The sequence below is a fragment of the Seriola aureovittata genome, chromosome 13 (assembly GCF_021018895.1).
Source record: "Seriola aureovittata isolate HTS-2021-v1 ecotype China chromosome 13, ASM2101889v1, whole genome shotgun sequence".
Classification (NCBI taxonomy): Eukaryota; Metazoa; Chordata; class Actinopteri; order Carangiformes; family Carangidae; genus Seriola; species Seriola aureovittata.
In genome coordinates this window covers 17,538,993-17,559,254 of record NC_079376.1, presented here as the reverse complement: position 1 = coordinate 17,559,254, position 20,262 = coordinate 17,538,993, and the positions used below count along the sequence as shown (strand labels likewise).

Sequence of the window (20,262 nt, the reverse complement as noted above, 5' to 3'; positions counted from 1 at the left end):
GTCCCGGTGAATGGAGCGTGCCTTGCCAAACACACGCATCATCCTCCCAATCGCAGACATAGGGAGTCACTCAGGTTGCATCGCTTGAGAGTTGGACGTTTTCCCGTCGATTCATCTTTGTTGCTGCTGCCACCCCCAATTTCTGTCAGGACACCAACAGCAGTGGGTTTCCATATGATGTGGTTGTTTGTTGTGACGGTGATTCTTTCCCACTGATGTCATCTGGAGCAGGGCCACAGGGAGCAATTTAGTATCTCTGTTTTTGGAATAAATGTTTCGCTGAAACAAAGCATCAAGCTTACCAGAAGCACTTCCTGACCACATCATCTTACACTGAATAACTGTGGTTACAAAATGTAAACTATACAGACTTTATTGTGCAATTCATCATAATATTTTTATAACGTCATATCACTTTCATTGCTGAGTTTACAAATCAACTAAGGTACTACACTTAAATATACAGTGTTGTCATCTGACTTTTCCTTTTTGATGAGTGCGTTTGTTAAAATCTATTCAGCAAGAGACAGAGTCCTCTCAGTTATGCAGTACATCCCATTTTGAAGACGCATCTGCAAAACCTGCTGTAAATGAGAATTGCTTATTTGAACAAAACACACACTCCATCTAACGTCCTGTCACAGTGAGTCCAACAACAATATTGCATGTTTCTCAAATGGCTCCCATCAGGAGATGAAACTCATAAATAATCATCGCCTTCACTTTGTGTACCCCCATCTGCATCTCCTTGGTGATAGGCGTGTTGCCAGCATTATTGCTCTCACAGCCGCATTGACGGGAGTGAATATTAATAAACGTCATCAGACTCAAAGGACCTGATTTGCTCAGAGTTGTTATACAGTTTAGACCTCCGTGTCGTTCTGGGCAAAATATGACCCAACCGCAAGCTCCAGAGAGTTCTGCAAAAATCATTCACGATTTCTTTGGAAGATGTTACATTTTGTTCTTTTTAATCTCACGTTGCTCTTCACGTCTAGATGAGACAGTGGTGAGGGATAGATGCTTTGTAAAGCCATAAATCTCTCTCCCATGTGCCTTTTTGGGGAGCGTTCCTTCGGCTCATCTTCAAGTCTCAGTACTTTGACTGCACTTAGCCTAAGCTCTGTGTCAGTTAAGCCCACTGCATATTTGACAGTTATCAACCCTCTGACATAGTAAATGCATGACATCATGGCCAATGCATACCCCTGATTGATCGTCTGTTTTTGTAGCCTGACCCACGAGAAGGCCCAGGGTAGTGGGTCATGACCTTTATGTGTTTGGTGTTATGTTTGGTATCCCATGTGAGTACATATTCAGAGCCACAGCACAGTTAAACAAACACACACAATTACTTACAGGCAATAAATAGTGTGACGTCACGCAGGATGCAAATGCACATTTTTGATTATTCCTCGCATCACAAAAAGTGGCATATTTTGCAACTCTATTTTAAATGCTCTATGGGGAGGAACATTGTCTCATCACATCATCCTGGCATGATGAGAATTTTTTGTATTTATTGGTAACAGCAAAGTTATTATTAAATCAAAAACATGTTCAGACAAAAAGTATTTCCTGTTTGTGGCACTATCAGTTTATACTAATATGGGCTTGAGATCTCAGCTGAGCTTTGAACCTATCATTATTATGATACCAAGCCTGCCATCTAGTGGTTGTAAATCTGTACTGCAGCTGTTCAGTTTTTTTTTTTTTTTAAACAAAGAAGATTGTCAAGAACAATGTAAAAAGTAGTGCATGTTTTTAAGGGAACTGCACTGTATGGAATTACTTTATTTCTTGTAGGGGGCAATTGAACCTCCTTAAACTCCTGTAAACTACTAGTGTGCAGTACCAGTTTCTGCAACATGTTTATATAAGGTAATGTCTTATAACAACAACATATGTGAACGCTATGGGGACAAGCACAAGGTAGTTTGATCACATATGGCCAAAATGTGGGACATCCCAACATATTCACAGTAGCATCACTGTCTACTAAAGGTGGAAGTATATTACTCACCATCTCTGCTTTTCTCTCAAGGCTTTTCATGGATCTGTACTGGTGTAAATTAACTTTACTGAAGGATTCATTTCATTTTAAAAGCGAGGGAGTGAGGCAAATTGTAACCGTTTGTTACATTCCACAGAAGCCAAAAGTTAAAGGTCCAAATGTGTATAAGTTTGCCTGAAGTATGTATTTGCTTTTAGTGAAACAACTCATGTTCTCAGCTTCATACCATGTCTGTTTTTGCTTATGAACTAAAAACTTTATTGCCCCTGGTGGGAGATTGGTTTGCTCAATGAGCCTTATAAAAACATCGAACACATAAAAATCAGACATGCCTTGCCATTTAAGCACTAAACATGAAGACAGCTTTTTTTTTTTCTTTTTAAGGCATCAGGGTAGAGTGTGGTTTACTTTGAAAGAGGTCAAAGGTCAGGTTGAGGCTACAGAACATAACGTAACTTGACAGACATTTCAACAGGACAGATGTTTGTTGACAACAGGTTTAATTTACTGTAAATTTAACTTTACTGTAACTGTAACACACTGTATATATTTCTCAGGTATTTTGCTGATTCATTAAGGGTAAGGTATTAATATCATCTCACTAACATGCATCATTTACAGTACTGTATGTGGAGAAGACGCCAGTATAAAATATATAGAATGAACTATATAGAATTAACTAGCATCATTGTACTCAGGATACAAATATAGTTCTTCTTACCTTTAAAGTAAAATGCTGCCAGTGTGAGCTTATTGATTAGTAGAACCAAAAAAGGTTATTAGGTTCAAGGGAACATGCCGTGAAATGTTTGCATTGTACAAAATGATATATGCTATAGACTGAACACAGTAGGTTGAAACTTTGAAACATCACTTATATTACATGATATGCAAGCGGTGATGATTTACATCTGTGCATATGTGTGCAGGTCAGTCTTCATTCCTCTGGCTTAGCGTGACGTGACGTGGCAGAGGAGTATGGTAGGTTTTATTTCACCCCAAATGATCTTACAGGGAATTTTTGTTCTCAAAGCCATATTTACACCCTGTTTCACTCAAGCAGGAGTGTTTTCTATCAACAGGAGAAGAAACACATTAAATCCCAAAGTCAGCCATTTACTGGAAAGTACAGTAGGGCTGTAGAATAAATCTTATTTTAGTCTTTATATGGCTTCAGGCAGCTTAGCACGTCTGCATTTTCTGCCAGAATGGGGACAACAGGACACACGTGGAACTGAGAAATAAATCCTTTTCATTTGTTCTGCTGCCAACTATAGATGAGATCTTTATTCCAGTCAACATGTGGATTTATGTGGAGAATGGCAGGTTTCATGAAGTGAGTAAAGAAATTCTTTTATTTGTTTTCTAATGTACTGAGCCAGAAAAATATATACACGGTATGGCCGAAATGAAATGTATAGGTAGGTTTCCAAAGACAGTAATTTCAAAAACAATACAAAACAAAACACATTGTAAATAGTAGAAGGAAAGTGTGCACTAAGGAAAAAGTGCAGAATACAAACAGTTCTCTAAATGTTACAATCACTTGACAAGAAATAATAATTATTGTCTAGAATTTTTAAATTGCATCCAGTGCATATCAATGTATACAAACTGTATTAAAACAATGCCTCTCACTGTATATTCATTGCTTCAATAATTTTAAAAAACATTCGGTAAAATCAGACTACAGAAAAAAAGCAGTGACTCCAAGAAATATGCAACTCAAGCTGTAGGTGGCGCTGTTCACCGAGTGAGACAAGAGGGCTGAGGAAACTGTGATGGTGATGCCTGGTCTGCAGAGATCACAATTTCCACCACAGAAGAAGCAGGAGTCCATGTTGTGGAGAAAATCTGAGTTGTATGTTCTTATTGCTTTTCTCACTGTGGAGACAGGGAAAATAATCAACTGATATTATGATTATCTGTCTCTCCTACTCTGTGTAAATCACAGTAAAATAATACTGGCAATTGTATGTTGAGTGATCTTGATTTTTTCCACAGTCCAACGGCAAGAATAATCTCATTTTAACAGCATCACAGTTAAAACAGCCAACTGCTTTTCATTTTCAGGTTTGTGTTTTAAACACATTTTGAATAAATGCATACAACATGATGAAATTACAAGACTGTGTGTTGAGTGAGGTGAGTTGTACTCACCTGATTCGTAGTAGTCATAAACCTGCACCACAGCATCCTGTACATGGGCCACTTTATAGTCTCTGACGACGGGAAGTCCGATGCAAACCTCTGACTTGGTAAGCTGCAAAGAGCCAGAGAAGTGAATGATGATATACTACTGCGTCTATACACACAATATACAGTGTAATAGTGATATTCCTGGTAGTACTTGTGGTAAAATTAAACCACAAAATAAAAATGAAGAGTTTTCTGGAGGCCAGTCTTATGGAATTGAAGTTGCACTCAAAATGATCTAATCATCTAATGACTACTGTCATCCTGACCATGAAACGTTGACCTGCTTTTGACACTTACTGAATCCAGGTACAGGATTACTTTCTCAGGCAGTATCTCCACCTTCCTGATAAGATCTGTTGGGGCAGCGGCTCCAGGAGACAGGCTGAAACCACTGAGCATGCCCACGTCCAATATAGCCATACCTGTATGAGACTGTATCTGACTGTCCTTTAATCTAGAGAGCAAAAAAGCAAGAGGTCATATAAATTCAGAGCCCACTTGTTAGTTAGTATTTGATATGCATGACAAAACAACATAAAGATAAATAGCACTCGAAATACAGGTTTATTTTAAAATAAATGTAAAAAAAAATGATACTGACTTTACATATACGCCTGTGTTGCAGTATTTACCTCATGCATATAGACAGCAGCATGTGATTGTGGTTTCCTTCTTCAGTAACACTGACATCCAATAAAAAAGCCTCCTCGTCTGAGCTGTGCCGGTGGCTCTGTGACAATGCTGTGCTCTCCACGTTGTAAAAGATATTCATCTGGATGGGTTCATGGAGACGAATGTAAAAACATATCCATGAAGAGTGTACAGTTCAGTTTATCGTATTATCTACAAAACCAGAATCTGTTATACTCTTGAGAAGACTCTATTCCATAAACTGAAAAATAAAGAAAATTTAATCTCTGTATTAGTTTACTTGCTTCTACATTAACCCATAAAGACCCGGACCCATTTCTACCGCAAGGAAAATTATGGGGGGCATAAAACAGATTAAATAGAGCACATAGAACACATTTCTCAAAAAATTTTCAAAATTCTGCCACTAGGTGGCAAAGATCTCAAAAGTGACTTAGATGTCACTTCGGGCGTAAAATAGTTAAATTATATGTTACACCTTAATCTGAAATTTTTTTAAAATAAATCAGCCTGAGAATGTATTTCTTTGTCTTTTTATTTGTATATCCTCAGATCAACATCCAACAACATAAATAACATCTTAATAATGAAAAAAAAAACTCTTTGTAGGTTTAGTCTAGGCATTTTCTCAGATCAACAACAAGAAAAGTACCATCTGAACAATGAAAAAAACATGATGCCTCATAGAGTAGGTTTAGCTGCTTATCTTAATAATTATGGAAGGAAATGATATCAATAACACTGTCCCTGCCTTCCACTTCACACCACTGATCACTATTGATCCTTTTCTACTCTCTAACAGGTTGTCAAAGCTCACCAGAATAATAACATTTGTAATTCCACAATGAATAACCTAAAAGCTCAACAACTTTTGTGGAATTTGTAACAGATTTGTTTCTGGACAAAGTAGAAATATAGGGATGAAGGCCAGAGCTTGAACTACTGGTGGATTACCTATTTAGCAGAGGGGTTTGGGTGTGTGCCTAGGCAAAATGGTATGTTTTGAAACAGTTTCTCTCTTCAGTGAAGCAGAGACGCACGTCACATTTCTCGCAGACGGTGGTGGTTGCATTGGTTTTGCAGATTTTGCAGCGGCCACGCTTGGCACATTTCACAGGCCAGTGTGCAACCTGGTCCAGACGAACATCATCAGGAACTCCGACACGGACTCTCTTGGGAGGTGCTGGTGGAGATGGGGTTTTGCTGTCGAGTGATGGGCGCCCCCTTTCTGCCTGGATGAGGATGAGGCTAGTTGCCACCTCTGCCTGGAATCTTCTTTGATTTAGTGGCCTCTGACCAAGCAGCTTGCAGTCACGGCGGTAGGTCAGCCACGCGTTGACCAGGGCTAGCATGATGCTGTGCCAGAACAGGTAGATGTACCACCTCCGTGACCTCATGTTGTATTTGTACCTGGCAATACATCCATCGATGAGGTCAACCCCCCCCATGAAGGTGTTGTACTCTTTGACGATGTGTGGCCGGTTGACGTCAAGGAATGCTTTCTCTTGTTTGCTCCAGCGGTGAGCTTTGTCCTGTGGTTCCACTGCTGTGTGAGAGGAGATCAAGGTGACCGATCTGTTGTCATGCCACTTTACAATGGCCATGGATCCCTCTTTCTCCACCCTGGCATCGAAAGATCCTCTGCCTCTCTTGGCAAGACTCTTGTCATCCTCAAGCTGACATCCAGACAAGCGATTGCTGCGGAGTGTTCCTGTAATACATAAACAATAAGACAAAATGAGTGACAAAACTAGAAACAAAAACAAGAGAGGATACAGGAGAATAAGACAAAAGTGAGAATAGGACAATAGTGAAAGATGATAATTGTTTATGTTGTTAATACCTGTGTGTGTCAGTGTATGTCAGTGTGCATATGTGTGTCAGTATGTGTGTGTGTGTGTGTGTGTGTGTGTCTGTTACCTGTGTAGAAGATCTGCCGCTGAAGAAGCTCAAGCACCAGTGGTGCTGAAGAGAACAGGTTGTCAGCGAACACTTTGTAGTTCTGGCCTGGTGGAAGAGTTTCACACAGCTTGAGCACCACGTCTCCTCCCATGCCAAATGTGGTTCTTTTCCCAGTGCCACCTTCATACACCTGAAAATCACAGAGGATTCCTGTGGAAGTGCAACGGGCCCAGATCTTGAATCCCCAGGGGTGGGGCTTGCTCTTGACATACTGCCTTATTGGGCTGCGCGTTCCTCTGAAAGACACCATTTGCTCATCGATAGAGTTGTACTCTTCTGGGGTGATCTCAAGACATTGTTTGCGGAACATATCAAGCCATGGACGGATCTTCCAGCATTTGTCCCCTTCTTGCCTGTTTGATGAATCCGTATTGTCAGCGAAGTGGAGAGATGCGAGGAGGGTCTGAAAACGGTTGCGTGACATGTTATCAGCTACCATGGCACACCTTGTGTTGTTTTCCCAGTAGGTACGGTTTCCTGGAAGCTGGCAAAGACCCATGCGCAGGTACATGCCAATTAGGATTTCCAGCTCCTTGACTGTGGTGTTCACATTCTTGAGCGTGTCAGTGGTTTGGACACTGTACAGATTGGTTTGCTCCATCAATGACTCTATCATCTCTTCTGTAATGAACCTCCTGAAGTACTGCAGGGGAGTGGGAAGCTCGTCTGGAGGTGTGACACTCTCTCCTTTGAACGTGCAGTCAGGGGCTTCAAAAGGTTTCTTTCTCCAAGAGAACTTATTTTCTTGGCCAGTAAGATGTTTCTTGGTTGAGGTACTTGGTTGAGGTACTTCTCTTGGTTGAGACACTTCCCCTTCTGGTTGAGGTATTTCCTCTTCTGACTCACATTCAGACTCACTTGACTCCTGATTCAAGGGAGTGTAATCTGGATCTTCGACAGGATCGTCTTCATCTGAGCTGGTACCACCAAATCCCTCAATCTCACTTTCATCTCCATTCTGAATCATGTCCAGAATGAACTGGCTATGCTTATCCCAATCCCATCTCTTTTCCCTGTTCATCTAGAGAGAAAAAATGGTAAATATTCATGCCTTGCCTGATGTCATGATGTAGTCCCAGACCTGCCATTTTAGTAGCTAGCTACTTGGTGCCCAACAGGTCTTATTGCAACCCATGAATAAAATTATATAACTGATATTGGTTCAATTAAGCTAGAATAAACAATATATAACTAAATATAATTGAATCAGCCAAGTAAACTGATCAGATCATGATTAGTTTTCTTATTGTGACACATAAGTCACAACAATTTTTTTCAACCGTTTTTAGGCTAATTGCCCGATGTGACATTTGTGTCACACCAATATTTACTTGATCGTTTTATACAAAGTTCTTCAAGAAATGTGTAAACAATAGTTTATTTTTAACAAACAGCATGATATTTAAACATTGCAATTCTTGAATTGGATAAATCTTACCTTTTAGCCTCTGAAAGAGCAGCTTCAAATTAGCTAGGTAGCTGGTTTTTCCAAATGCAACTTTCAGTCAAGTTCAGTCGGTTGGTATGGAAACACATGATCACCCCACTGGTCACATGACCTATCATAAATGCGCTATAGGTGTTACTCTGGGACTTCATGAGTGAAAAATCAAGGATTAACTTAACATGGAACCATCCTGAGCATTAATAGGGCGTGAGACAACCGTGTCACCGTGGGTCCTTATGGGTTAAAGTACTGAATTACAGACAGGTTAAAGCAGGGTATACAGCAGAGGGGATCTGGAATATAAGACAATATCTCATTGATATTATCCAGTAAACTACAGCATGTGCTCCAGATGTTAATTGCTGAGTCATTCATTGTGCTACTTTTGCATTTAGCTGTTTTGGTTTCACATCTACAATGCAGCACATTGTGCTGGGTGAAGCTATCATGCACAGCTGCTGTGTTCAATTTATTCTGGTCATGCTCTGGTGGTTGGACTATACTTAATGTTGTGCTGAATATGTTGGAAGCATGGAAACATTCCTGTATTGTCAGATGTAGTTTGGAGTTGTGGTGTTACATTTTCCTTCAACATGGGCGGCTTTAACAAAACAAAGAAGAGCAGATGATAGAACAGCAATGTTGTAAATCCTGTACCTGAAATAATGCAAATCCTCTTCCTTCCAGGTATATATTCAAGTGTATATCTTTGTCAGCATTAAGCTTGAAAACATAAAGTAAAAGTGGAAATTACAGGTTGGCAGTGGTACAGTAAGGACAGCATCATACAAAGTATCAAAGAAATATGTAATTATACACGCATTAGGCATTAACTCTGAGATTCTACACAGGTTTATTACCTCTTGGCTTTGATACATCCGATAGTTAGTGGAGTTGACACTAAACAGAGACACAAACGAAGACGCTGGAGCAGACACATTAAGCCTGAGGTCAATGGCGTTTGCGCCACCGAATGCAGCGTAGTAAGACACAGCCTGGAGGGCAACCACTGTGTCCTGAGGAAGAACAGAGGTCAAAATCAACTTCATGTCACCACACATATAGTCTGGTGCAGAATAGGGGGATATCTTTGCGATATGGTAACACATTTGCCTAAAGCTGTGATATAAAGCTATTTTCAAAACAGAATAACATATTATGAGTTTGCGATAAACATATTCATGAAATTGGTGTTTAATGATAAGTGCTCCTCATTTACGAGCTTTTTCCTTTGGCCTGAACCAAACAGTTTAGTTTAGTAATAGAATTAAGGTTTTGTCCCACCTGTGTTGTCCTGTAACTTCCCAGATGATTTCTCTGCTTACTTAACCACTTTAGAATTGCAATGCCCTCAATAAGGGTGCCACGCCTAAAGAAAGCCAGCAGCACGTAGGAGGCCATTTCGATCTGCACTGAGCGCGGCTGCCAGTCATGTGACTTCAGCCCATCAGAGGATCTCCACATCATGACTCCATCTTCGGAATAAAATGATTCAATCAACATATGTACATCCACATATTGCTCCTACAGATTTATCATGCAGCACAATGACAAACATTTACATGAAGTGCTTCATTGTTGCTGCTGCTCTTGATGGATCTGGATCTTAGGAATTTTAAGATCCAAAGGAGTTAGATTATTATGTATTTTGTTTTTAGTTTGAAATCTCACCCACTACTCAGGCAGAAACATTCTAGCAACTCAACACATGGTGGTGCAATACAGTAACTTCCTACAAATTGCTCATCGCCTCAGGAGGTACTTCACTATGTGAGTCATGGTCTAAATATAAGACAAGAAATACTACCTTTGATGTTAAGGCATGAAAAGGTACAAATGCACCTTTCTCAACTTAAAACAACAGAAAACCTTTAATAAATTACCTGTGTTGTCAGCTCGCCTGATGAGCTCAGACAGGGCAGTGTCAGCCATACGACTGTTGGCCAGAACCAAAGCATATGCCACCAGACACAGGCTGTAGTTACTGGCCACCCCGCCGGTCACTTGACTCTCCAGGTACGTCTGGGCCAGGGACACATTGCCTGGGTACGTGTCCTTCAACAGGAACCAGAGAAAAGGCCATTACTGTCAAATTACTTCCCTCCCTCACATACTTTAAAATGACAGCCTTGAAATATTCCGTCATTCTCTCATGTAATTTCACCTTCTCCACTGACATACACACATTCCCTTGACGTACCGAATAGGTCTCGTCCTCCAGCAGTGCAATCAGCACATAGGCAGTGAGTGCCACTGGGCCATTATCCAGTCCTCCCTGCATCTCAGTGTGGATCAACCTGCCGACCTCACTGAACTCTCCCTGAGGCCCCTGCTGTTTCAAGAGCCAAGCCATGGCTCTGGTCAGGACACTGTAATCTATCTGCATGTAGGGCTGAGCCTGGAGGAAGCACCGCAGCACAAAGGCCGTCAGCCTACAACCAGAGACAGAGGCGGAAGCAGCGTTGGAGCCATGGAGATTACATTTCTATAGATTCAATGTATATCAATGCAGAACAAAAGATGAGAAGTTGCAAAAAAGACAATATTCTCTCGAACCAAACAATACTTTGGTATGAAAATAAAAGGAGTGCATGATTGATTAACCTTTTGCTTCCCACGTGCAGAGTCTTTCACCTGATTTACAATCAACTACCTGTCACATGTGTCATTTCCAGTGTACTGGTGACCTACCACGTGCTCCCAGAGGTGTCGCTGGCTCCAAAAGCACTGAAGGACCCATCGTCTCGTTGGTAGGACAGTTGTCTCCGATATCCTTACGTGTTCATATGACATGAAAAATAAAGTGAAAATCAGTAATAAATACCTACATTAATACAATGAATTATCACTAAGAATTTGCTCTCTTATGCCCAAATAACATTAATATTACAATGTGTACACAGTATACAGTTTCATTTACTATAAGCGAATATAAGTGACTCCAGTGAGTCACGTAAAGGCTGCTTACCCTCATTCATAACACCCAGAGCCCTGCTCCTGATCTCCTTATTTTCCAGGTTTGACTTTTCCAGGTACTGGAGAACATAAACACTTGGAGCAAAGTGGATCATGTTCTGCTCCCCACAGCCAAGAGGCATCTGAACCAGCGAATCCAAGTTGAAGGACAAGGCCAAGATGTCGCCTGTGTAAAGCAATACATGAGGGAAAGAGGAAGGATTTAACTGTTATATAACATGTTCACTAATAGGTTTCAGATCACAGACAGTCTGTGCTTCAAACATGATATCATGTCATGTTTGAAATGTATGCTTTACCATTGCAGTTCAACTTTGGAAACTGTTGACCTCTATGTAAAAGAAAACCATGCTTTTGAAATGCCAATGCACTTAGAAAGTCAGAGCTGTGGTTTAAGTTGAAAGGTATATGGAAGAATGGCGAATGGAAACAGCAATCTACAATAGAGACAAAAACTCCATCCTGCACATTTGCTTGACGTTTAATAAAGCTGACTATCACAGCAAGCGTAGGGAAACCGCACTTTTGGAAAATCCCGAAGCTTACCCCTCTACCGTGACAAATGCCCAACATCCCTCAACCTGAATGGAGCCAAACCCAACAGCCTGACAGATGTTCACAATCTGTCCACCATAAACAATCCTGTTTGATGTCCATTTTTCAACATGCAGTACCTAAACATTTTCATGAGTTTGACACGCATATACCTAACTTCAACATCTAAACATATTACACATTCCTAATCGACTAACAGCAAATATAAAACTGCGCTCAGATGGAGCTGCCGCTGACACAACAGGGAGGACAGATGGCGGACGTACCAACCAGCGCCACATGGGCCCTCTGACTGCCCAGTACCGTATCTGGTGGGAAGGAGAAGGAGAGGGATCTGGTGTTGCTCTGCTTCTCTGGCTCCAGCTCCAGAAACAGAGTCTCTGAGAAGAACCGCTCCACGCCCTCAGGCTACAGGAACATGGAAGCAAGTCACTGTTATTGTCGAATTAACTGTATGTCATGTGGCACGTTGTATCTTATACATCCATCCCCGCCGTTCTCAACCTCACGAAGGCTTCGCCCACTAAATTCATAGATACTATCCAATCTTTACATCCCAGCATACCTTCACAAGCACTTTCCGGACTATGCTGTCTGAGGCCTCAGCACATACGGCGTCAACGGATATTTCCATCACACCCAGAGCTACAGGCCTTATAGGGAACAGGGCTGAAGTAGAGGCATGACTCCCTAAGGTGAGTTTTTGGGCATTTACCACAGAGACATCCCCTCTGTCTCCCAAAACAAACTCAAAGGCCTTGCTCTGTGCGAGCAGCATGATCACCTGCAGAGAAAAACATATTGGAAGCAAAAAAACAAACAAACAAAAAAATCAGTTATGGAGTTTCTTTCTTCAGATGTTTCAGGCCAGAATATACCACAAATATAGTCTTTCATACCTCTATGTCCTGATCTAAATGGTTGATGATGTTCACCTCTAGCACAATCTCCTCTCCCCTGATGAGGTACGATGGGACATTCAGAGACAATGAGAAATCTTTGGATACAGTCAGCTGTGGATGAGAGGACATAGGCCAGCTCAAAGCAAACAATAATACAAAAACAAAAAAAGAAAGCACCATTAGACTTACAAAATATCAGTCAGATTTATTTGAATATTAGTTAAAGCTACAATGCTTCATGGGATTTTCTTTCTTTGGTTTGTTTTCAGTACAGGAAGTGCGTGAACAGACTTCAGTCCTTCGTGCAAGGGGAAGAACTGAAAATCACTTCCCTTGTCTAGACGAGAAAAGTGGGCCACAGACAGAGAAGCACAACATCCAGTTTTCAAAACAAAACAACAGGACTTCTGGAAACTATCCTAAATCTACTAGTATATAGTGGCACATGCTGAGTATTAAGTTACCTTCAGTGGCACCGGAGTGAAGCCCAAACCCAGGTTGTCTGACATTACCAGTGCTACAGCTCTCAAAGAAGTAACACCGTCTGGCACTGTTATTGTCCCACTCGTCCAAGTGTTATCACTGATAGAAATGACAGAAGAAAAAAAAAAAGCATGACACAGAATTTATTTAACATGTTTTGTCCTAAATATGGGAACGCAGTGAACTGAATGCAGATCACTCATTTTAATCTCCTACCCCAACAACACATGCACCTTTCAGCTCTCACCTCACATTAGTGTCTAACCACAGCAAGGTTTCAGCAGCAGCCGTCCACTGGCTCCAGTACTTCTCCACCGATAGGACATTTCCTATTGAAAACCCCCCCAAGTGAGTGAAAAGAGATCAGAAGAAGCCCAGGCCGTGTTTATATCTAAAGACTGAAGGTTAAATCTACTATTATTGAAATCATGGGATTGATACAATGTGCTAAATGGCCACAAGAGGGACTCCAAATACAGAGTAGATGCTATATTGAAGGACTCACTGTGTAATTTATCATCATACCATTTTTTGGTCCATCAGGCTGCTTTTTCTGATACAGTCTGGCATTGGTCAGAATCCTAATGTGACATTCCTGCTGTGTGAAAGACACAAAAAAAGATGATAAAAATGTGTTGATGTAAGCTGCTGAAAATACGACCACAAACAGTGTTATCTAGATGTGCACCACCATTAAACCATGTACAAAGCGGTCCACCGTCCGATGATACATCATTAGTGTGACAGCCTGTGGAAAGTAGGTCAGGTCTTGGCAGGTGATGTAAGGTGCAAAAAGTGTCTCAGCTCTTGCAGGTGCCTGAGGAGATCTCGGCTTTTAAATGATCTATTCGACCAGACACAATACGCGCTGCCAGAGCTTTGGAGATGAGAAAAGGTCATCCTAAGACCAGCCACTGTGGTGAAGTATCATTTCCTCCATCTTGCATCCATCAATAACCCTCAGGACACACACCCAACACACTAGAGTTACCAGCTCTTAGAAACAGCAGAATCATCTCCTAACAAAGCAGACAGATAGGTTACATCCAGACCGACTGGTTTAGCGGTCACACACTGAATAGTCATAGAGTATCCAACTGAGGAAAGTGTGTCTTTTCAATTTTCCAACAGATTAAGGCGACTGGGAGAACTGGCGCTTTGTAATTAGACTGTGAAATGGACAAAGGAGAAATTAAGTATATCTGACAGTATCTAAACAGGTGACTTTCTGAAGGAAGTTCACAGAAGTTTACGTTTCAGAGATTGTATTTTGCTCTTTTGTCAAGGCTTTTAGAGCACAGAAGCTTCCGGGTTCCTATCAAGTGACTCTAAATCCCAGCCGCAAAACACATAAACTAATCAATGTTTTGAAAGGGCTTTGGCAAGTCAAAAGAGTTGCCATACCTGCTTCACTTTTAAGTCCTGGTCATCCTCTGGAGTGCCGTCATCATGCGCCCCCATTACCGCAATTCCCACATGGGACCTGGGCTCAAGGGTAGTCACAGTGAGTGATACCTGTTCACCTGGCTGCGCCTCGTCACTGCTCCACTTTAGCGATAGCTGAGGAGAGCGAACACACGGGGGATCACAGGAAGGTCCCGGAGAACAACGCACCTCTTTGAATAATACAATAAAGTAGAGTGATAGAACAATAAATGTAAGTACATCGCTGTGTTGATTGATGGGTATGTGCGCCGTGTCACTGGTGACCTCTCCATTCGAGAGGATGCAGTAGACAGTGACAAAGGCCTCAGGGGACCAGGACAGTGTTGGGGTCAGAGGAAAAGGGGAGGAATTCTTTGTTCCAGCGGCCACGACCTGACCTCGAGAGCTCACCTGGAAGTATGACAATAGAGACGAAGAATTTGTTATAAGCATCTGACCACAATCCTCCTCAACTGCGTCCACTGTAGTGCACAGTATTTGCAGTATTATCAATTTCAAAACGGCAGTCAGAACTAAATGTAGAAATATCAGAGGACGAGACTGATATTCTATGTGTGTAACACAACACACAACTAAAAAACTTCCAGGAAATGGAGTGAATTTGGAAACTGCATCCTGGACAGCAGTGTTGTAGATTGCACGGTAAATGATAAATGCTTATCATTGTCACATCTTCAGGTCGTGTTAAAAGATTTACATTTCTAGGAGAATATATATTTAACCTTTAGTACTTATTCAAGGTTATGTGATAAGGACAGTAAGATAAAGTATCTTGGCCTAGTCTATAAAATTCTACTGATTTCCAGCAGAACAGCAATAACTACAAACTGATACAAACGCGTGCATTGTTTGATATATTTCACCAAACGTACCACAAAGTGAAGCGCAGTTGGTTTAAAGGTGCTCTCCACATCTATTTGAAGAGGCAATCCAATCTGAAAGTTGAAAATATTATGTAACGTATAATATAGCTACATGATTAACATCATAATTTAGAACATACATACATTATCACAAAGCCAAAGGTTACCTGTGCAGGTAAGGTATCGATTGGGGAGATCTGAATATATGAGCCACTAGGGGAGGAGTAGTTGTTGTACACACTCAGAGTCTCCTCACTGGATTGGAATCTGGCCTTAATATAAACACAACATTAAAAAATATGAACCACGATAATCATTTGGGGTTGTAGAGAAGATGGTGACAATGTTTGAATCAGAATCTGAGCTTTTCTTAAACTTTAATGCAGTTTACAGGTCCTGGGGTCATTTTTCGTACTGGTAAGCAAGTATGTAATCTTACTGTACTGAAACTACTCATCTTACACATAACGAAACTGCTGAACACCACTTTTATTTTCCCCCCCTGAAGGACCAACATCCTAGGTTAATCAAAATACTCACCCGCATAAAAAGCATCTCCACTTGATCCTGCAATTTAAACTTAATGTGGACGTTCCCGTCCTCGAGCACCGGGACTGTCAGGGTTGTGGGTTCGGTGTTCATCGCGGACTTTCTCTGTGTGACCTCAACCACAGCCGAGTACATGAGATCCTGTGAGCTCAGAGGCCTCCTGTCGTATCTAGAGATCCTGAGCTGCGGAATACAGAGACGGTAGTTAGCTCCTGGAAAGAGCAGTTTGAAACAACTGTCACATAAACAGAGTTATACTAATCCACTCACTTTTGTAGAGAAGTGTAAGGATGGTCTAAGTGATGTCGGGAAATCATGGAACATAAGCTGGTATGTGTTCTGAAGAAGGTGGACTTCAACTGTTTTGTTGACTTTAACTCCTGAGGTGACAAGAGATCATATCATTCAGCGGTGTGAAGAAGCAAACGGAATCCACTTTATACTTATATATAATAAACACTGTTTCAAAGTCCATCTCACCAGTAGAGCTGATGGTAACACAGGCAGCAACATGTACGCTGCTCATTCCTGATGAAGTGTGTGGGGCTTGGAGTTGATCTTTGCTGAAGAAAAACTGTGTTGACCCATAGATCTGAAAAACAATGCTCAAAAGTTAGCCAGTGCCATTATGTCGGCAGATCCTTGGAACTATAAGGACAATAAACCCTCACCTCTTTGGTTTGTGTTAGCACGTGCGGAGAAGCTGCATTATACACATCTGGTGTCAGAGTGACTGAGACAGCTAATGTTCCCCGTACAGGTTGTCCACTGGGGAAACTGAAGAAACAAAACCCAAACTTCCTCAGTGTACTTTTTTTTTTTTTTAAACCACGTGATGTTAATGAGCTCACTGAACTCACAGTGCTCTCACTGATCCAGAGATGTCCCCTCCAACAAGGACCCGTGAAGGCGTCTTGACCAACACTTCAAACTGAGGACCCTCTGCAACAACAGTCGGTAAAGATGTTGAAATGGCAGAAATTAAAAGACAGGTTTTCCATTTTTACAAGTTTATCTTGAATGGAAGTTTCACAGTTTTTCCAAGTCAGTCCTAAAAAAAACAAAAGTCAGGTGCTTGTATGACATTTTGCGTTGTGTGATCATCCCTCTTGTTTGCATTACAAGATCCGTCCCCGACATGCTTCCAGTGTAAGTGATTGGGGACCCACAGTCTTCAGTCTTCAGGGCATAAATGCATTAAAAAAGTGTATCTCAAGATAATATATGAAGCTTTAGCAGATAAATCATCCAAAAGTTACAATTTATTTGGTTTCCCCAGACACAAGTGTGTCCATGCTGAGCTGTAGACGAGGGATAGCAACAAAATGAGGGGATTTGTTCCTAATGAGGCTGTAACCTTGGACAATACCCACTTGGTTTGTCTAGCTGAGACTGTTGATGCCTCACATTAACTTTGGATTTGCATTTCTACACAGCACGAGGACTGTTTGGAGTTGGATAACAGGAATGTTTACAATGGGCCTCTCAGTGTTCAGCACATATCAGTTTGTCAGCACTGTGTTAAGACAGAAAATCTGAACCTCTCAAAAAACAAAATCATAGGTCTGTTACCATGATGCTCCACAGTGAATGTTTTCTCATGGTTCACGCCCTGTAGCAAAGAGGATAAAGAGGTTAAATTGGCAGGTGTGTATTTTTAATTCAAATATTAGTCTTTTAAACAGACACACAAATGGTAATTAAAACAAAAAAATTCAACCTTACGTGCACTGTTGTTGCAATCGCCCACTCTCCAAGAGGAGCTGACTGGGATAAACTGAATTCCCGCAAAACAATCCCCAGATTCCCTGTGGACTCCCACCTGTCCACAACATTCCCACTGGGATCCTGCGCGTGACAAAGGAACGTCAGTCAAACTTCTCCCACCGCCACACAATGCCTGGCTAGAAATCTATCCAGCTCCTGCGGCTTTGTTCTTCCTCTCTCTCACACACATCCATCCACACATCCATCCACGCGCGCGCGCGCGCACACACACCCACACCCACACCCACACCCACACCCACACACACACACACACACACACACACACACACACACACACACACACACACACACAAACACACACACACACACACACACACAAAGACAAAAACACCTACCCGTACAGAGATATCCACTCTGCCTTTGTATGGATGGTTATCCAACTGGACAGACACAACTCTGACTCTGATGGTATCGCCTGGCTGGCAGCGTGATCTGTCCGTTTGGATGACGGAGGAGACATTCTTGCGGTTGAAGCTGAGGGTGGTGGTGTTGGAGAAAATCAGACTGTCGCCCTTATAGCCTCTCACCGTCAAGTTAAAGAGAGAATTCTGCGTCACGGAGCCGGGAACCTGGAGCGAGTTTAAAAGCATTATCAGAAACATAAACGTGATATCAGGCTTAGAAAACATTAAGTATTATTCTCTTGTCCTCAGGAAAGTAAAGTAAATATACTCACAGGAGGGAGTGTGAGGACCCTGGTCAACCCTTAAAAACAGAATGATGCTTTAGCGCTTGAAAATAGTCAAAAAGTCATTATGCAGATCAAGCAGAAATCTATTGCAGTGTGATGGCGGTGTCACCTCCTTGGAAATCCTCCGTTTGGCCTACGCTGGTTTTGCCATGTGCCAGTTCAGCCGTCACCCTGCCGGAGAAGTCCGCAAAAACGGTGACAGCCAGCGGAGTGGGTGTCCCAGCATGCAACACCTCCGGACCTGAGATCAGAAACACTGTCCTAATAGAGGGAGGCAAGAAAGGGGTGTTATCAATCAGTCAGACAACTCTGTTTGTGCTGTGTCGATATACAGTGGAGAGAAAAAAAAGTGTGAATTTGGAATGAGCTGGATACATTATATTTCATTGGTAACAAAAGTGAAGACAAACAAAACATACGTAAGCTAATATCACACAAACCGTTGTAATCTTACCTGTCTCTATTGAACACAGCCATTAAACATTCACACTGCTGTTGGAAAATGTAAGTGAACCCTTATATCTAACAACTGGTTGAACTTCCAATTAACTCCAACAAGCTCCTCCGGTTGCTGCTGATCAGACCTGCTCAATGTTCAGGAGGAACTCTGAACAGGGCTTTTCTTCTTTATAGAGCTGCTTCGGCTCCGACATTATTCTCAGGATGTCTGGTGTGAGCAGCTCTCTTCAGGTCATTCACAGCATCTCTATTGGATTAAGGTCTGGGTCTCTCTGACAGGTGGATTGTCTTTGTTTGAAGTAGCTTTACTTTGATGTTTAACGTCATTGTCCTGCTGCATCACTCAACTTCTCCTGACCTTCAGCAGGTGGACAGACAGACTGACATTATCCTGGAAGATACCTTGATAAACTTGTGAATTTATTTTCCCCCTCGATGATGTCGAGCTGTCCGGGCCCAGAGGCAGCAAAGCCCCAGATCCTGGTGCTCCCTCCCTCCACCCTGCTTCACCTTTAGGATGATGTTTTCATGGTGGTATCCAGTTTCCTTTCTCACACCATATGTAGTGCTTCATGTTCTTCCCACACAAACAATTCAACCATTGCTGAAAACATTTTCTGGTAGAGCTGAGGAGAGTCAAGAGCGCTTCTTTAGCAAACCTCAGGCATGTATGTAATGAGTCCCGCCATGGACAGCAGGCAACCCTGCTCCAGGATTTATGTGTGGTGGACTCAAATACAGAGAAGTTAACCAGCTCCAATGATCATTTTAAACCTTTAGCTGTTCCTCTGAGGTTCTTTGTTGCATTATGAAGATCATTCTAAAAAGGATTCACACACTTCTTCTTGCCACGGTATTCAAAATAAGAAATTCAGGTTTTCTTTGAAGTTGTTGTTGTGATTTCATTTGCAACAAACTGTACAACTTACCTGTTTGGATCCTGAGTCGAGCCAGGCACAGCAAAACACACAACTCCCAAACACAGAACCAGGGTCCAGATCCCATCCATGCTCCTGTTCCCTTCTTCGTCAAACATCCCACCTTTCGCTCTGACGCCAAACTACTGACGGCGTCCACTTACACAAGCTCAACCGATCTGGACTATATGTGACAAAACTCCACCTCCTGCCCTCACACCAACACCCATCACATGTCCACACACACCACCATGCGTACATATTATCACATATATTCTTTGTTACACACAATGGATAAGTGAAGTTGGGGGGGTGGGGGTGTTCACACACTCTTTTACGCCTTTGCCCAGGGGGGAAACA

General features: G+C 41.9%; 2 protein-coding genes across 2 annotated transcripts; both read right to left on the bottom strand.

The window, feature by feature from the left end:
* Positions 1-3,350: 3,350 nt before the first annotated feature.
* Positions 3,351-20,021, bottom strand: LOC130180402 (CD109 antigen-like). The gene is made up of 32 exons (XM_056393904.1): positions 19,915-20,021; positions 18,636-18,787; positions 18,512-18,540; positions 18,171-18,404; positions 17,773-17,895; positions 17,620-17,659; positions 16,908-16,989; positions 16,719-16,824; positions 16,528-16,639; positions 16,318-16,427; positions 16,039-16,230; positions 15,666-15,770; positions 15,508-15,570; positions 14,855-15,025; positions 14,594-14,749; positions 13,715-13,787; positions 13,437-13,518; positions 13,171-13,288; positions 12,704-12,817; positions 12,370-12,588; positions 12,071-12,212; positions 11,242-11,415; positions 10,965-11,046; positions 10,474-10,705; positions 10,157-10,328; positions 9,558-9,748; positions 9,134-9,289; positions 8,931-8,996; positions 4,846-4,985; positions 4,511-4,667; positions 4,175-4,277; positions 3,351-3,898 (listed from the first exon to the last, which is right to left on the bottom strand). The coding sequence occupies exons 1-32, from the start codon at positions 20,019-20,021 to the stop codon at positions 3,702-3,704; spliced, it is 4,200 nt and encodes a 1,399-aa protein (XP_056249879.1). The 3' UTR covers positions 3,351-3,701.
* On the bottom strand, positions 5,382-8,120 carry LOC130179715 (piggyBac transposable element-derived protein 3-like). Its single transcript, XM_056392700.1, has 2 exons — positions 6,785-8,120; positions 5,382-6,575 (listed from the first exon to the last, which is right to left on the bottom strand). The coding sequence occupies exons 1-2, from the start codon at positions 7,845-7,847 to the stop codon at positions 5,848-5,850; spliced, it is 1,791 nt and encodes a 596-aa protein (XP_056248675.1). The 5' UTR covers positions 7,848-8,120; the 3' UTR covers positions 5,382-5,847.
* Positions 20,022-20,262: the final 241 nt, after the last annotated feature.